Source organism: Orcinus orca, chromosome 16, assembly GCF_937001465.1.
Source record: "Orcinus orca chromosome 16, mOrcOrc1.1, whole genome shotgun sequence".
NCBI classification, from domain to species: Eukaryota; Metazoa; Chordata; class Mammalia; order Artiodactyla; family Delphinidae; genus Orcinus; species Orcinus orca.
In genome coordinates this window covers 14397487-14413518 of record NC_064574.1, presented here as the reverse complement: position 1 = coordinate 14413518, position 16032 = coordinate 14397487, and the positions used below count along the sequence as shown (strand labels likewise).

General features: G+C 48.9%; 1 protein-coding gene across 28 annotated transcripts in view; it reads right to left on the bottom strand.

Annotated features, from left to right (window-relative positions):
• Positions 1-16032, bottom strand: part of ZMYND8 (zinc finger MYND-type containing 8) — a 126647-nt gene that overhangs the window by 96477 nt on the left and 14138 nt on the right. The window contains exon 1 of one of the 28 annotated variants that reach the window (XM_049699702.1): positions 182-523. The exons of 26 other annotated variants lie outside the window; for them this stretch is intronic. Coding sequence is in view for 1 of the 2 variants with exons in the window: in XM_033433864.2 (XP_033289755.1) it covers positions 23-101 (79 nt within the window). In the remaining variant the exon portion in view is untranslated. Of the gene's footprint in view, positions 1-22; positions 142-181; positions 524-16032 lie in introns of those variants that run through there. One more of the 28 variants, XM_033433864.2, reaches the window with a different exon arrangement.

Here is a 16032-nt window from a genome sequence, read left to right as displayed (position 1 = left end):
AACCCTGGGATGGGGTGCTTACCTGCCATCGAGAAAGCTCTGCTGTTCTGAGGGCCTAGCCTCTCTTTTAAACAGAACTGAGGCTCCCACACGGCACACATTCCTGCTTCCGGATCCTCAGCAGCCTCTCCCAGGGGGAGGAGGAAGCAGCGCTGCCGACAGGCTAAGAGTCACCACTTACCAGGCTGACCAGCGCGGCCAGGACAGCCTCACCTCCCTGCAATCAGGCAGCCCGAGGCCCGGCGACGTGCCTTCGCGTCCCTGGGCTTTAGGCTCTAATTTACCACCCTCGGCAGACGGCAGCTCAGCTGAGCTGAAAATCTTCAGCGCGAGCACCGAAGAGCCATTTATTTCGCTGATGTGGATAAACACAACAAGCTGCAGTGGTTCTACTCGCTGGAGTGCACATATCAGAAGGCGGGTGGAGGCAGGGGGATGAAGTTGGGATGGCTTGCATTTTGAAGGTGTTTTGAAATAATTGTTTCCAATTATCTTTAGTTCTGATGTGCCTCTCCCAGAAATGAGAAAACCATCTTCCCACTGTACACACACAAACTCAATCTCCCTCTCCCCTCCCCCTCCCCCTTCTCCCCCTCCCCCTCCCCATCCCTCTCCTCTCTCCTCCCTCCCTCCCTCTCTCTCTCCGCCTCCCTCCACTTTTCTCTCTCTCTCTCTCTCTCTCTCTCTCTCTCTCTCTCTCTCCCCCTCCCTCCCTCCCTCCCAATAATGCAGAAGTGGTGATTAATGGGCACATTCATATGTAAAAGATAAACTTCCAAACCCTCCAGGCAAGACAGAAATTGCTTCCAACGAGGGAGAAGAGGCTGATTTACAAATGAATTCACTGTTTAGGCCTCAACATCTAGAGGCAATTGCCACCACGTAGCCCTTTCTCCCCGCACCTCCCTCGGCTGGGATGAAGCCCTCTGGAAAAAACGACGACATCTCAACAGGAATTTCCTGGTTCCAGAATGCCAAGCTCTTTCGGTCTTCACAGAGGGGGGTAGGCCGGGCCTAACTCCCTACAAGAAAAACTGCTGCACCCCACCCACCCGTTCAGCAGGTCCAGGCCCAGAAGGCTTGCATCCGACGTTGTGTACATATTTGAGGCCCTGAGAACTCTGCCGAATCACCGCAAAGAAAATGTGGAGAAACCAGTTGCCTTTGGCCTTTACGGCAGCTGGCGGAGGAGCAAGCTCGCAGGAGGCCCTGGTTCTAGTGGCTGAAGCCCCTGCGCATTATTATCTAGGCTGCAGGGACTCAGCTCAGGTTCTGGAAAGTTCAGGTGCTGGTGGGTGGCTTTCAAATTGCAATGGGGAGTTACAGCATCAGAGGGACAGTTCAAAAACAAAAAGACTGCCAGCAGCAGCTGAAGCAGCAAAGCGGGCTGGAGAAGAAAGGGGGATGAAGAGGCTGCAAGGAAGGGGGCAGATGGAGGAAGAGGTGCTGCCACTCATAACCAGGCAACGTTCCCCACACGCCCTGGGCGGGGGCCTCTCTAAGAGTCACCTTAACGAAGACTAAGAAAAAGACACCAGGGAAGAAGGAACCGGCCCTCTAGTCGCCTCATGGCCTTTTTTTGAGGAAGCAAAGATGTTCAGGCCCAGAATTACCCTGGTCAAAAGGATGCTTAACGTCACCTGGATACGGAGGTCCCCAGGCTTAAGAGTGCACGAAGGATGGATGAGCACAGCCCTTGCAACACACCTTAGATGGAAGCCAAAGAGGAGAAGTAACTTCAATGTCATCCATAGGGGACTGACATGCAGCCATAAAATGAAACAGAGAAGGAATCACGTCTTTATTTACTGGCCTGGGGCAAAATTCAAGTGTAAAAAGGCCAGAAATAGAACCTGGGTGAGAGCTGCGTGCGTTCTGGGTTTGCAAAGGCCTGGAGTAACATCCAGGAAATCAGTCAACACTGAACTCCTCTTTGAATTCTTTCTGATCCCTGTCACGTATTTAACTATTTAAGGTATGTTTAAATGACTATGGGGAGAAATGGATGACAACAACAAGATTTATGGGACTCTCACTACATGCCAGGGACCACGTCTGTATCCCCAGCCCCCAGCAAGCAGGAATTCAGCACATCCTCCCACCCCGCCCCAGCATCAATCAGGTGCTTTTAAGGCGCTCAGGTGTCTAGAACGGTGAAAAACAGTGGTTCTCAAGCCGGTCCCCCCCCAGGGGACACTTGGCAATGTCTGGAGACACTTCCGGTTGTCACCCCTAGGCAAAGAGAGAGCGGTTGCTCCTGGCATCTACCGGGCAGAGTCCAGGGATGCTGCTAAACACCCCCACGGTGCACGGGAGAAAAGAAACTTCCAGCGAGCTGCCATCAGGTCTACCCTTCTGTCAATACACCACCCACAGAGACGTCTGCAACCATTAAGAGGAAAATAGTGCCTTATGTTTCACCTGGCGGCCCTGACTTCAGATTTCAAAAAGAAAACAATGGGACCAGTCAGTCAACAAATAGTCACCGAACAACTCCTAGACATCTGGGCTCCCGGGGAAGGGCCCTTGCCCGCCGTGGGAGGGCAGCCAGGAACCAATAATAGTAATAACAGCTACCTTTTGTTGACCACTTATCACCTGTGAGACACGGTTCCCGATACAAATGTCAATGGACTTGCTCCTCACCACAGTTCGAGGAGGAGGTAGGACCACAGACTGCTCATTTCACTGACGAGGAAACTGAGGCCCAGAGAGAAACAAGCCCATGAGGAAGTGGCTGGTAAATACAGGATGAATACAGAATTTGTTCAATCTAGAAATACTGAATAAGAAACTGATTACAGATGGACAAAAAGCTGAGCAGGACAAATTCCGGGCATTTGTGAATACACATTAGGGAGAGGGGGAGCCAGGAAAATCGCTCTCCTCTTTCCTTCTCAAACTGGGCTCATGTGATTCACAGCTAACGTTTATTAAGAAGCTACCTTACAAATCCTCCCCAAAATCCCACGACGTAAGGATGGGGTCTTGTTCCTGTTTTGGCCACGTCGCGTGGCATGCAGAACTTCCCCGACCGGGGATCGAACCCCTGCAGTGGAGGCGTGGAGTCTTAACCACTGGACCACCAGGGAAGTCCAAGGATGGTGTTTTTGTACCGATTTCATAGGTGAGGCTCAGAGAGGCAAAATCTTCTGTGGCCTTGAGGCATGCAGGTCAAAGCAGCATGCTGGGGGCTCCATCACAGCTGGGTCCCACTCCAAAGCCCTCCAAACCAGTCAAGTGACTTCCCTGAGTTCCGGGATGCCACCTTGTAATTCTCCATCACTAAGGGCATGTTTGGTGCCGGCCACTGTCAACACAATGCTGTCGTTCAGGGTGTGGGCTCTGGAGCCAAGCCACCAGCTCTGAATCCAAGCCCTGTCACCTGCCTGCTGTGTGTTGTTCGGCAAGTTACTTAGCCTCTCTGTGCCTCAGTCAATTCAGCTGTAACCCTTAGAGCTGTAATTGACTCTTCTTTAAAGGGCTGTTAAGAATAAAGGAGGCAAGGCACTCACAGTGAACAGCTCATCAAAGCACCACCAGTTATTACTGGTAGGTAATTCTCCTTTAGGGGAAGGAGGCACCAGGGCAGAGAAAAGACATTAACCCAGAAATCTCAAACCAGTTTCCCCAAATCATTATGCATCTTCACCCCGATCTGCGCCCGATCAGCCCTTCTCAACCGGCTTCTGAAAGGGGTTCACTGATGGGAAATACAAACTTTCACAGTAGGTCCTCCCAGGCTGGCACAAGTTCAACCCAAGCCAGCCTCAAAATCCCCTCAGGGCTTAGGATTTCCTCCCAGATCAAAGCAGAAGCACCAGGTGGTGGCCCACGGACCCAGCCCTACCCTTGCTGATTGACCTTCCACCCCAGGACGCCTCCTAATGCCCTCTCCTCCCTACTCAAATGAGGCTCAGGAAGCCCGGGAGAGAGGGGGCCTCAGAATCCCCATAATCTGCAACGTGCGTGAAGAATGCTGAACCCGGCAGGGTCAGGACGGAGGCATGGAAGTGCCTACGTGGTATCTGGCACATAGCAAGCGCTCTGCAGAGAGCTGTTCCTCCCCTGCCCACCCTCACTTCTGCCTGTTCCCATTCAGTCCACCCTTCACAGTTGCCACCTTGATCCAAGCCCTGGGACTATTCACTTGCCCTTGCTAGCAGCCTTCTTCAAACCTAAATAAAATAAGTAGTCCCCTACTTAAAACCTGCGAGGACTTCCCCGGTGGTTCAGTGGCTAAGACTCTGTGCTCCCAAGGCAGGGGGCCCAGGTTCGACCCCCGCTCAGGGAACTAGATCCCACATGCTGCAACTAAAGATCCCGCATGCTACAACGAAGATCCTGCGTGCCGCAACTAAGACCCAGTGCAGCTAGCTAAATAAATAATAATTAATTAATTTTAAAAACCCGCCAAGGGGCTTACTGTAGACACCCAGCATCTTATCAGTATCTACCATGCCTCCAGGGATCTGGCCCGGCCCACCTTTTCTCCTCCTTTCACTCAACCCTAACCACAAACAGCCTCTAACGAGCCAAGTTCATTTGTCCTTGCTGACTCTTCCATCTAGAACATGCTGTATGCCCGACTTTCCCATAGTTGACAACTTCAACTTTTGGCTTAAATGTCACTTCCCCAGAGAAGCCTTCCGTGGCCACCCCAAGTCTCCAGCCCTCTTACGGTATCATCTTAAAGTAGGTTTCTTTCCCCCTTCATTGTGGTCATCTCCAGCTGAAAATTGTTGCGACTTATTTTCTTTTTTGCTGGTTCGTTTGTTCATGGGGTCTCCTCCAGCATGTGACCTTGATCTCAGTTTTTCTGACTTTCTTTGCTGTAGCCCAATGCCTGACACACAGTCTGGCTCAGAGGCAGCCCCCAAATAGACCTCTGATCAGCTAAATGAGAGTGTGATCACTGGAAAATCCAGTTTTTCCTCCCAGGTCTAAGAATTTGTCCCAGCAAACCAAGACGGGCAAACCAAGACAGCCGTAGGGTCGTGACGTGGACAGGGAAGATTACACAAAAGGGAGCCTGGCCGTTCCAGGGTCAGCAAGAAACTAGAGGAGGAAACTGCCTTTTCAACAGGTACTCAGCCATCCTCGTTTCTGGCCTAAAGAGCCCATTTCCCCCAAAGAAGGCGATTAAGTGATGATTTATATCCTGAATGTGATGGGGCCTTGCAGCTAAACGCAATTACTGAGAAACCAAAGGGGGAAAACTCAGGAGAGGGTTTTCTCAGGCCACTCATTTCCTAACTCTCTTCCCCAGTCTTCTTGGGGAGAGCTACTGTTGCAGAATGATTTAGCGTTAGAAAAGAGGAATGACTTTCTCCAGGGAAAACACTCTCCCCACTGGGAGACCCCCTACTGTGATGACCATTTAACCAAATCTTTCAGTCCAGATTCTTTGCCCTTTTTTTTTTTTTAAGTTTTAAGTTTTGGGGTTTTTTTAAATTCTTTAGCAACACAACTTTATTTATTTATTTATTATTTGGTTGCGCCGGGTCTTAGTTGCAGCAGGCAGGCTCCTCAGTTGTGGCATGCAAACTCTTAGTTGCAGCATGCATGTGGGATCTCGTTCCCTGACCAGGAATCGAAACCCAGGCCTCCTGCATTGGGAGCGCAGAGCCTTACCCACTGCGCCACCAGGGAAATCCGCATCTTTGCCCTTTTTCTTATCAGACCCTTTTAAGGCTGGGGTTCTCTTTTCCACACCTCCCTTAATGCTTGCCTGGATTGCCCAGCGCTGCCGCAGCAGGATAAAGCAAGAGGCCCATCACGCAGGTACTTATCCATGTGAAGCCAGCAATATGCGTTCAGCCTCAAAAAGGGAAAGTAAAAAATGGCTTTTCAAGTTCATCTTCCCTCCGTCCCACTCAAAAGGCGAGCGTCGAGAGAAATTAAATCTGCTCTTTCCTGTCTCCATCCTTGTTCCCTCAGGCTTCTCAGAGGGAAGCATCTCACCAGGCTTGAGAGTCTAGAACTGAAAGATATCTGTCAAGCAACTCTCAGCAACTATTGTATATCTGGTCCCAACCCAAGAAATAGCAGCCTGGTTTGAAAGACGGTCCCCACATTCCTGTATGGTGATGCGGAGTTACTAGAGGCTGGTTAAGGAGGTGAAAGACAAAACCAGGTCAGCCTTATTAGGAAGAGGGCCCGAGTAACAGCCGATGAGATGAACCAGTGATCTAGAAGGGAAGCAAGTGCCCGGAAATCATCTAGGGAAACTGACAGCCATGGCCTGGGCCGGAGGTGGCCCACTGAAGGACCCCAGACTGAATCCAGTCCACCCACAGCTGGGTAATTCTTTTAAAATTTAAGTTAGGGCTTCCCTGGTGGCGCAGTGGTTAAGAATCCGCCTGCCAATGCAGGGGACACGGGTTCGATCCCTGGTCCGGGAGGATGCCACATGCCACGGAACAACTGGGCCCGTGCGCCACAACTATTGAGCCTGCACTCTAGAGCCCGTGAGCCACAATTGCTGAGCCCATGAGCCACAACTACTGAGCCCGCACGCCACAACTACTGAAGCCTGTGCACCTAGAGCCCGTGCTCCGCAGCAAGAGAGGCCACTGCAATGAGAAGCCTGCGCATCACAACGAAGAGTAGCCCCTGCTCGCCACAACCAGAGAAAGCCCGCGCACAGCAACAAACACCCAACAGAGCCAAAAATAAAAATAAATAAATTTATTTAAAAATAATAATAGGGCTTCCCTGGTGGTGCAGTGGTTGAGAGTCCGCCTGCCGATGCAGGGGACACGGGTTCGTGCCCCGGTTTGGGAAGATCCTAAATGCCGCGGAGCGGCTAGGCCCGTGAGCCATGGCCACTGAGCCTGCGCGTCCGGAGCCTGTGCTCTGCAACGGGAGAGGCCACAACAGTGAGAGGCCCGCGTACCGCAAAAATAATAATAATTATTAATTAATTAATTAAATTTAAGTTAGTTGTTAATATTTAAAAATTAGGAGAAACTGTATCTGGAAATCCAGATTACTAGCTTCTCTTAAACAAACAAACAAAAAAATCAAGATCCAGGCACACAAGGTCCCCATTTCCACATAGTACATCCTCCAGGCTGTTTCCCCCACCCTTAGGATGGAACATGAAATTCCCCATTTGCCAAGGTTTCCATCATTCTTAACTGTCAAGATAATTAAACCTTGAAAACCCCTTCAAGGCAGAGTAAAGCATAGAAGGGCACGAGGGTAAACAGAGGGTAACAGATAAAGGATACTTTGCTAGAATGGCCAAGATCTAGACAGTTCAAGCCCAACATGGTATATACGTTTGTTTATATTTTTCTAAGAGAGAGGGGAAAAGTATATCAAACTGTTAACATAGGTTACCTGGCAGAGAATTTTTAGCCTTTTTTTGTATACTTTGTTTAGTCTGTTGCCAGGAGATGCACTGATTTTATCATTTGAAAGGAAAATCCAATAAACCATTTTCTTCCCTTAATTAGTTTCTATTTCTTGGGAGAGAGTCTTTATTCAAAAAGCATTTACTGAGCAGCTACTTACAAATCACTTGCCTCACATTAAAAAGGTCAGAGAGGCCTGGTCCCCTTACCAGTTAAGGCGAGGAGACACACAGGGAAATGAATTCGACAGCAGAACATTTTGAAGGCTGGGGAGAGGGCTGCCCAGCACATTCTGGGTTATTTTCCCCCAGCCAATGTGCCAAGATGCCAAAGGGCCCGGCAGAAAGGAGGTTCAGTGTGGCCTGGATAAGAAATGCCAACTTGGGAAGATGGGAAGATAGCTGTGTTCTCTCTTTACATAACTTTTCAAAGAAAGAGCAGGCCCAGGAGAATCTAATCAAGTGAAACTTAAGACACCAATACAGTAATTTTTTGAGCATGTTCTATGCTGTGCCAATCCGTGGCTAGGTGTTTCCACCTACTGCATCCAGCATGACATATTAATATATGAAAGCTGTAGTGCAGTGCTGTCCAAAAGAACTTTCTATAATGATGGCAGCATTCTGTATCTGTGCTAATATCTGTGCAGCCTCTGGGCACTTGCAAAGTGGCTAGTGCAACTGAGGAAGGCATTTTTTTTTTTAATTACTGTAAATTAAAACAGCCACATACTGCTAGTGGCTACCTTATCAGACAAGCATAGCTACAGAAGCTCAATATATAACAGACAAGGGAGGAAGCCTAGCAGGCAAGGAGCACCCTTCAGAATCCTCCACCCACCCCTACTGGAGGGATCTTCAAGGCGTAATGATTTGCTGTCTAGAAATGTGTACGTGGACTTGCCACCTTTAGCCTAGCTTGGAAATACTCAGACCTCTAGGATGCATGAGAATGTCTGATCAGAGCTGATTACTGTCCTTTCCTGGGCAATTTAAGGGACTTTCCGGGTGATTACTGTTTTGTTTTGTTTGGCAATGCCACGCAGCTTGCAGGATCTTAGTTCCCCAACCAGGGATTGAACCCCAAGCCGTCGGCAGTGAAAGCGCGGAGTCCTAACCACTGGACCACCAGGGAATTCCCCCGGGGCGATTTCAACTTTGGAAGCTAAAGAACTCCACTGTAGGAGGTATAAATGAAGGCTCTGAAAGAGGGGAGCCTGGATCCCCAAGGATGTGGAGAAGCCAGGGGGAAGGCAGGTCCTCAGGGAGAGAAGCCTGGAAGGATCTACAAAGGTGTGACCCGGCGAGGAGCAGGAAGGAACCTGGCACATCACAGGACCAACATGCGGGCCCGGCAGGCTGAAGAGGAGGGCAGCTTCTGCCAGGAAGGACAGATGGAGCAGGGGCTTGAATCTCTGCTCAGGACTGGGGTCGTCTTCAGGAGCCACTGGCAACGCAAAGCAGGCGAGCAAAACAATCGCACTTGTGTTTGGGAAAAGGGCCCATCACAAATGGTCTTAGGGACGTCCCCGGTGGTCCAGTGGCTGCGACTCCACGCTCCCAATGCAGGGGGCCCAGGTTCCAGCCCTGGTCAGGTAACTGGATCCTGCATGCCAAAACTAAAGATCCCACATGCCGCAACTAAGACCCGGCGCAGCCAAATAATTAATTTATTTTTAAAGTGGTCTTAATACCAGGGGAAGGAAAGAAATCAGAGGGAAGGGGGCCATTTCAAAGAGTACTGTGTCCCTGGGTCGGGGGCGGGGGGGGGAGACAGACAAGCCAACAATCGTTTCAGAGAGCAGACATTTGAGCTTGGGTAATTACTTCCACGCACCAATGATGCTGGAAACAGAGCCATCCGCTCTGGCTGAAAGGCTACTTTCACATCCTTCTCCAGGAGAAAAGTTCTGTCCGGACTTCCCTGGTGGCACAGTGGTTAGGGAACACGGGTTCGATCCCTGGTCCAGGAAGATCCCACATGCCACAGAGCAACTAAGCCCACGCACCACAACTACTGAGCCTGCGCTCTAGAGCTCGCGAGCCACAACTACTGAGCCCGTCTGCCACAACTACTGAAGCCCGCGCGCCTAGGGCCCATGCTCCGCAACAAGAGAAGCCACCACAATGAGAAGCCCACGCACCACAACAAAGAGTAGCCCCCACTCGCCGCAACTACAGAAAGCCCGCGCGCAGCAACAGACACAGCGCAGCCAAAAATAAAATTAATTTTTTAAAAAAGTTCTGTCCATCTGGTAGACAAAGTCAAATCATTCACTCGTTCATTCAAAAGACGTATTTATTGTGCACCAACTAGAACAGGCACAGTGGTAGTAAAAGGGGCACAGGAGAAAATGAGATGTGCAGAAACGAAAGGCAGGACCCACCCTCATTTGTAGCCTTCGCATCCAGGGGGGTAGGAGGTAAGGAGAGAAAGGAGAGAGGAGTACCTTCCTTTTTAGGACCTGGAAGATCAGTGTGGCTGGAGTGGAGAGAAAGGGGGCCCTGGAGGCAGGAGGCTGGAAAGGCGGGCAAGGCCCGCACAAGAGAATTTTAGGACTTTGATCTTCATCCTAAAACCAAAAGCAAGTCCGTAAGAGTTTAAAGTAGGAGGTAGTAGCCGGAAGAGAGATTCCTTTTAGAAAGATCAGGAGGTGGGGTGGAGAGAGATGAGAGACCAATTAAAAGACTACTGCAGGGGCTTCCCTGGTGGCACAGTGGTTAAGAATCCACCTGCTAATGCCGGGGACACGGGTTCAAGCCCTGGTCCGGGAAGATCCCACATGCCGCAGAGCAACTCAGCCCGTGCGCCACTACTGAGCCTGTGCTCTAGAGTCCGCAAGCCACAACTACTGGAGCCCATGCACCTAGAGCCCGTACGGCACAACAAGAGAAGTCACCTCAATGAGAAGCCCGCGCACCACAACGAAGAGTGGCCCCCGCTCGCCACAACTGGAGAAAGCCCGCGCGCAGCAACAAAGACCCAACGCAGCCAAAAATAAAAATAAATTTATTTTTTAAAAAAGACTACTGCAGTTCACTGGTGATAACCTGAAGAAGAGTGATGTTTACGATATATTATTTTAAGTAAACGACACAAAAAGGCAAAGGACAGAAGAATCCAGGATCAGTCGCACATCCCTGGCCTAGCCAACTGGCAGAGTCCTGGCTTACTGATCATAGTGGAGAAGCAGGTGCTCTGGGGGGGGGGGGGCAGGAGGGAAGGTGGACAGTGAAATCGGTTGTGGACACGTTGAGTCTGAGACACCCATGAGCAACAGGCAGGGCAGTCAGGTGGGCAGCTGGCCTTCTGCATCATGACTCAGAGAAATCCAGGCTGAAATTAAAATATTTGTGAGTCATAAAGCCACAGCTGTGGGCAAGATCACCCAGGAAAAGAACGTGCTGGGCAAGGTGAGTACTTTCAGCAACTCCCACATTTAATGGAGAAGAGAAGGAGCCAGGGAAATCGAAGGAAAAACACTGGAAGCGACAGTTTCCAGGAGAAAAATGATCAGCAAGAAAAATAATCCAATGCCTCTGTGAGATCAAGACACGGGAGTACTGACACCATCCTCTGGAGTCTACAGGAAGCCCAGTGATAACTGTTAACATGGAGGGTCTGGGTGGAGCTGGCAGGACAAAGCAGGAGGTGAGGAAACCAAGATGTGAGTACAGACACTCCTCTTAAGAAGTTTGGCTTTGAAAGGGCCAGAAATAGCAGAACTGCTAATAGGAAAGACGCAAGCTCAAGAGAGGAAAAGTGGAAGAGACCTGAGTATGTTCACAGCAGTCTGTACAGGGAACTTCCCGGGCGGTCCAGTGGTTAAGACTCTGCGCTTCCACTGCAGGGGGCCACGGGTTCGATCCCTGGTTGGGGAGCTAAGATCCCACATGCTGCACAGCACGGCCAAAAAACTATTAAAAAATAAAATAAACAAATAAAAATAAAAACAAATGTCTGTGCATTCCTCCAAAGGTTAAACACAGAGCTAACCCCCATGACTCCACAACCACACTCCTAGGTCTACACCCAAGAGAAATGAACATACATCCACACAAAAACTCATTCACGAACATTCACAGCACTGTTCTCCGTAATAGCCAAGAAGAGGAAACAACTCAAATGTCCATCAACAGATGAATGGATAAAACAAAACATGACAATGGAATAACCCGATGGAACATTATTCATCCATAAAAAGGAATCAGGTGATGTGTGCTACAACGTGGATGAGCCTTAAGAACATTATTCTACGTGAAAGAAGTCAAGGCACAGAAGTTCACGTACTGAATGATCCCATTTACGTGAAATGTTCAAGATAAGCAAATCCAGAGAGGGAGAGAGCAGACTAGTGGTTGTCAGGGTAAAGGGACAATGAATGGGGAGTGATTGTTAAATGTTCTAAAATTGACCGTGGTGATCACTGCACGATTCTGTGAACGGATTAAAAACCATGTTACTGGGAATTCCACGGCGATCCAGTGGTTCGGACTCCACGCTCCCACACAAGGGCACAGGTTCTATCCCTAAGATCCTGCAGGCCGCACAGCATGGCCAAAAAAATAAACGAATAAAATTTTAAAAATAAAAATAAAAACCACGTTACTGTTGGGACTTCCCTGGTGGCATAGTGGTTAAAACTCCGCGCTCCCAATGCAGGAGGCACAGGTTCGATCCCTGGTCAGGGAACTAGATCCCACATGTCGCAACTAAGACTTCCCATGCCACAACTAAGGAACCCACGTGCGGCAACTAAGACCCGGCGGAACCAAATAAATAAATAAACAAATAATATTTTTTTAAAAACACATAAAGATGATTAACATTTTTAAAAAAAACAAACATGTCACTGTTCACTTTGAAATGCTGGATCTCTGGGCTCCAGGAAAACTGGAAACAGGTGGAGGGAATGTGGAGGGGGAGGGACGGGAGCACAGGGAGGGCCTGGAATATGTAATACTGCGCACATCCCCACTGTGAGATGTGGCCTTGCCAAACTCTCTCCCCTCAAGCCAACAGTAAAGGGGCCCCCATCAGTGGAGCAAAATGAAATAACTACTCTTGGAAACTTTCAGGCAAAAAAAAAAAAGTGCCAGGATCTCTAAAAGGCCTCAGACCTAGAAAGTTAACTCTAGAGGCATTTGGAGGAGGAAAAAGAAGAGGCGGTTCTTTTGAAACTATGGTTGCAAACGGTCCATTGTAGATCACAGTCTTCCGGAGTAACAGTAGTCACGTAAACATGTAACGTGGGGTCACGCTTCAAAACTGGGGCAAACGCAAGGTTCTCCACAAGTAAACCACAAAGATAAATTGCACGGATGTGCCGACAGGATTCCGTGAACAGACGCACGGATGCTAGGCTGGCGAAGAGAAAGTAGAAGGTTTCTCATTTGGAAAGCCGTAGCCAACATCCTCAGAGTTCCGCGATATTTTAGACCTTGTTGGGAGAGGAACAATCTGGTAGTTATCTAACTCGCAAATCAATTCCTTCCATTGCACAGTACATGGATGGTACTTCCTGGGCTGGAGATGTAGAAGAGCCAAAACAGAGTTAAAAATACTGATGCTCATTTTTGAAAAGAAAAATTCTCAGCACTTCCGTATCGCGCTGTGATTTAAGAGTGTTTACGGTTTTATTTTCTTAAACAGTTTGCTTGGGGGGAAAAAAAATGATAGAAGGTCTCTATCTCATAGCCGTCCTCATAAACAATCCCTTGGTGAAACAGTCTTAATTTACATACAACAGTGAGAACGAGGATCCTGTACTAATTGAGGTCTGGGGCTGGTTAGCAAATTGCTGTAATTGCATATCCTCCAGCATCCTGTCTCGGAAAACATCCATACCCAGGCAAATCTCAGCAAGAATGATACTGTTCAAGATTTTAATATCCTGGGCTTCCGCTGCATCTGTGCATGGTTTCCAAGTGGCTCGTTCCCTTGTGCGGGTGACATTACACAGACATTTTTAAAAATGGTTTCAGCTCTGGCAGCCTGGCATCCATACACCACAATCATTACTGCAAAATGCACACACAGCAGGATCGAGATGCAAGCAGCCCAAACAGGGGAGCCTTTGTACGGAGATGTGAGCTCCCAGTGTCCATCATTTTTCAGACTTTAAGTCCCTGGCCTTGGAGGAGCTTGTTCTGACCTCCTGCATCGTGTGGCCAAAATCCTGCAATGAACAGTGCTGTGTCCAGTCTCACGCAGAGAAAGCAAACCCACAACCCTCCACCACTTGTGGCCCAGAGATGTGTTTTGTTGGGTTCATACATGGTCTTTCAGAAACTGGGCTATACGGATCACGCTGCTAAACCAGGCGTTTTTACAGGGGCAAAAAAATAACTCCCAGGTGGTGACACCCAGTGAGCCATATTCCTGCTCCAGCTTGGCAGCCGTCAAATGGAGGCACCCTCCCCCTTTAGGACAGATACTCTCCAACTCACCAAAGGCCCCAGCACCCCTGGATGCCAGCTACACTCACTGGTCCACCTGCGGGCCCCTGCAGACATCTCACCTGGGATCATTGGGGTAGAGCTCATGACCGAGTACAAAGGTTTAAAATCAGAGATAAAACCTGACCCCAGTTCTCCACTTCGGCACTTCATTAATCTCTCTCAGCCTCAGTTTCCGGAACTATACAATGGGAATAAAAACACCTGTCACACAGCGTTATTATGAGACTCGAATGAAGTAATTTGCATAGAATACCTGGCACCTAGTAAGTACTCAGAAAACATCAGCGAGGCCAACATACTTGGCACCTAAACGGTGTTTCTGAGTTCTGCTTGAGCATCTTTCAGCAGATCATTACCCCCAGACACAAATGTCAACCTGACATCTTGAAAGTGTGAGCGCTCTGTCTCCCGAGAGCTAAAACGCTCCGGTAAATGTCAAGGCTGGCGTTATGGCAATGCCTGGCTTGGGAATTACTCAGTTAATAAGTGAGTATGTGTCAGGTGTAAGAGGGTGTACAAATTGAAATTTAGTTAGAGAACCTGAAAGGTCACACAAACTAGGCGTAGGAACAGAATTAAAGAACTCTGCGCCAATTATTGTCAGAGTTTCTAAGTTTCTCAAGTATAGTACAGTTCGGGGCCTCTTCTCCACCCACAAGCAGGGAATGATGTTGCCAGTTTCCCAAGAAGCCTGGTGGTCACCTCATCCTCTTTTGAGGATTACCTCTTTCCCAGTGGGGGCAACGTTGGGGGGGGTCCAGATGTCTAGATATCGGCCCTTCCCCAGCCAAAGGGCAGAAACATGACAGTAGGTAAGGGACTCTCCCTAGGGACTTTGCCCTATTGACCCTGAGGAGGCTGCATACTAGCTCTGCTCCCCAGAGCAGCCCTGGGCCTCCACCCATTCCCTCAAGCCCATGAGCCAACCGACCACCTTCCAGTCCATCCCCTTCCTGCTCCAATTAACCAGAACCGGATTCCGTTGCTCACAACCAAAGAATCCTGATGAGACGGTACCAGGTGGGAGCTGAAGCACTGAATGTCCCAAAGCATGAGAAAAGCAGGCTAGAGAAACAAGTTTGTGTTCACAGAGCCCTCACCATCACAACGCGGATTTTGAATAATCAGGACTGAAAGAGAAATAAGCCTTCACCCCAGCTTTTGCTCACTGGTCACATTTGGACCAGGCTGACCTCAGCTCTCAGAACCCCAGCCACGCCGTAGCATAACTCCAGGCCTTTCTTTGCTTATGCGATTTCCTCACCTAACCGGAGAGGTTCTATCAGAAAGGTTCGCAGGACACAGGAGCAGCCAGTCACCTGGCCATACGGTGACCCTGGAGGATAGGAACTCACTTCCACACAAAGAAAGCCATCCAACACAATCCCTGGGGAGAGAGAGGAAGGTCTCCCTCGAAACCAGGTGACGCCATCCCCCTCACGATTCCCCACCAGAACAGGGGCTCCAAAGGCCCTGAGAAAATCAGTCCAAAAGGCTGCCGACCGGATTTCTTCAAACGCCTCAGCGGACAGGATGCCGGTTCCGAACCTGCCTGCTGGGGTGCCCTGCTCAATTTTTTTTTACTGATTTGCAGTATTATATTAGTTTTAGGTGTATAGCATGGCGATTCAGTGTTTTTGTAGATTATACTCCAGTAAGTTATTATAAAATAATGACTGCAATTCCCTGTGCTGTACAATATATCCCTATTGCTTATCTATTGTATTTTACCCATAGGAGTTTGTATCTCTTAATCCCATACCCCTACCTTGCGCCCTCCCTGCTTCCATCTCCCCGCTGAAAATCACTAGTTTGTTTTCTATATCTGTGAGCCTATTTCTTTTGCTATATACATTCAGTTGTTTTATTTTTTTAGACTCCACATGTAAGTGGTATCATGCAGTAATTGTCTTTGACTTATCTCACCAAGCCTAATATTCTCTAGGTCCATCCATGTTGCTGCAAATGGCAGAATTTCATTCTTTTTTATAGCTGAGCAATATTCCACTGTGTGTGTGTGTGCGTGCGCACGTATACACATATATCTTCTTTAACCCTTCATCTGCTGATGGACACGGGTTGCTTCCATGTCTTAGGTATCGTACATAGTGCTGCTACAAACATTGGGGTGCACGTGTCTTTCCAAATTACTTTTCTTTTTTTCATATATATACAACCAGGAGTGGAACTGCTATAACATGGTAGTTCTA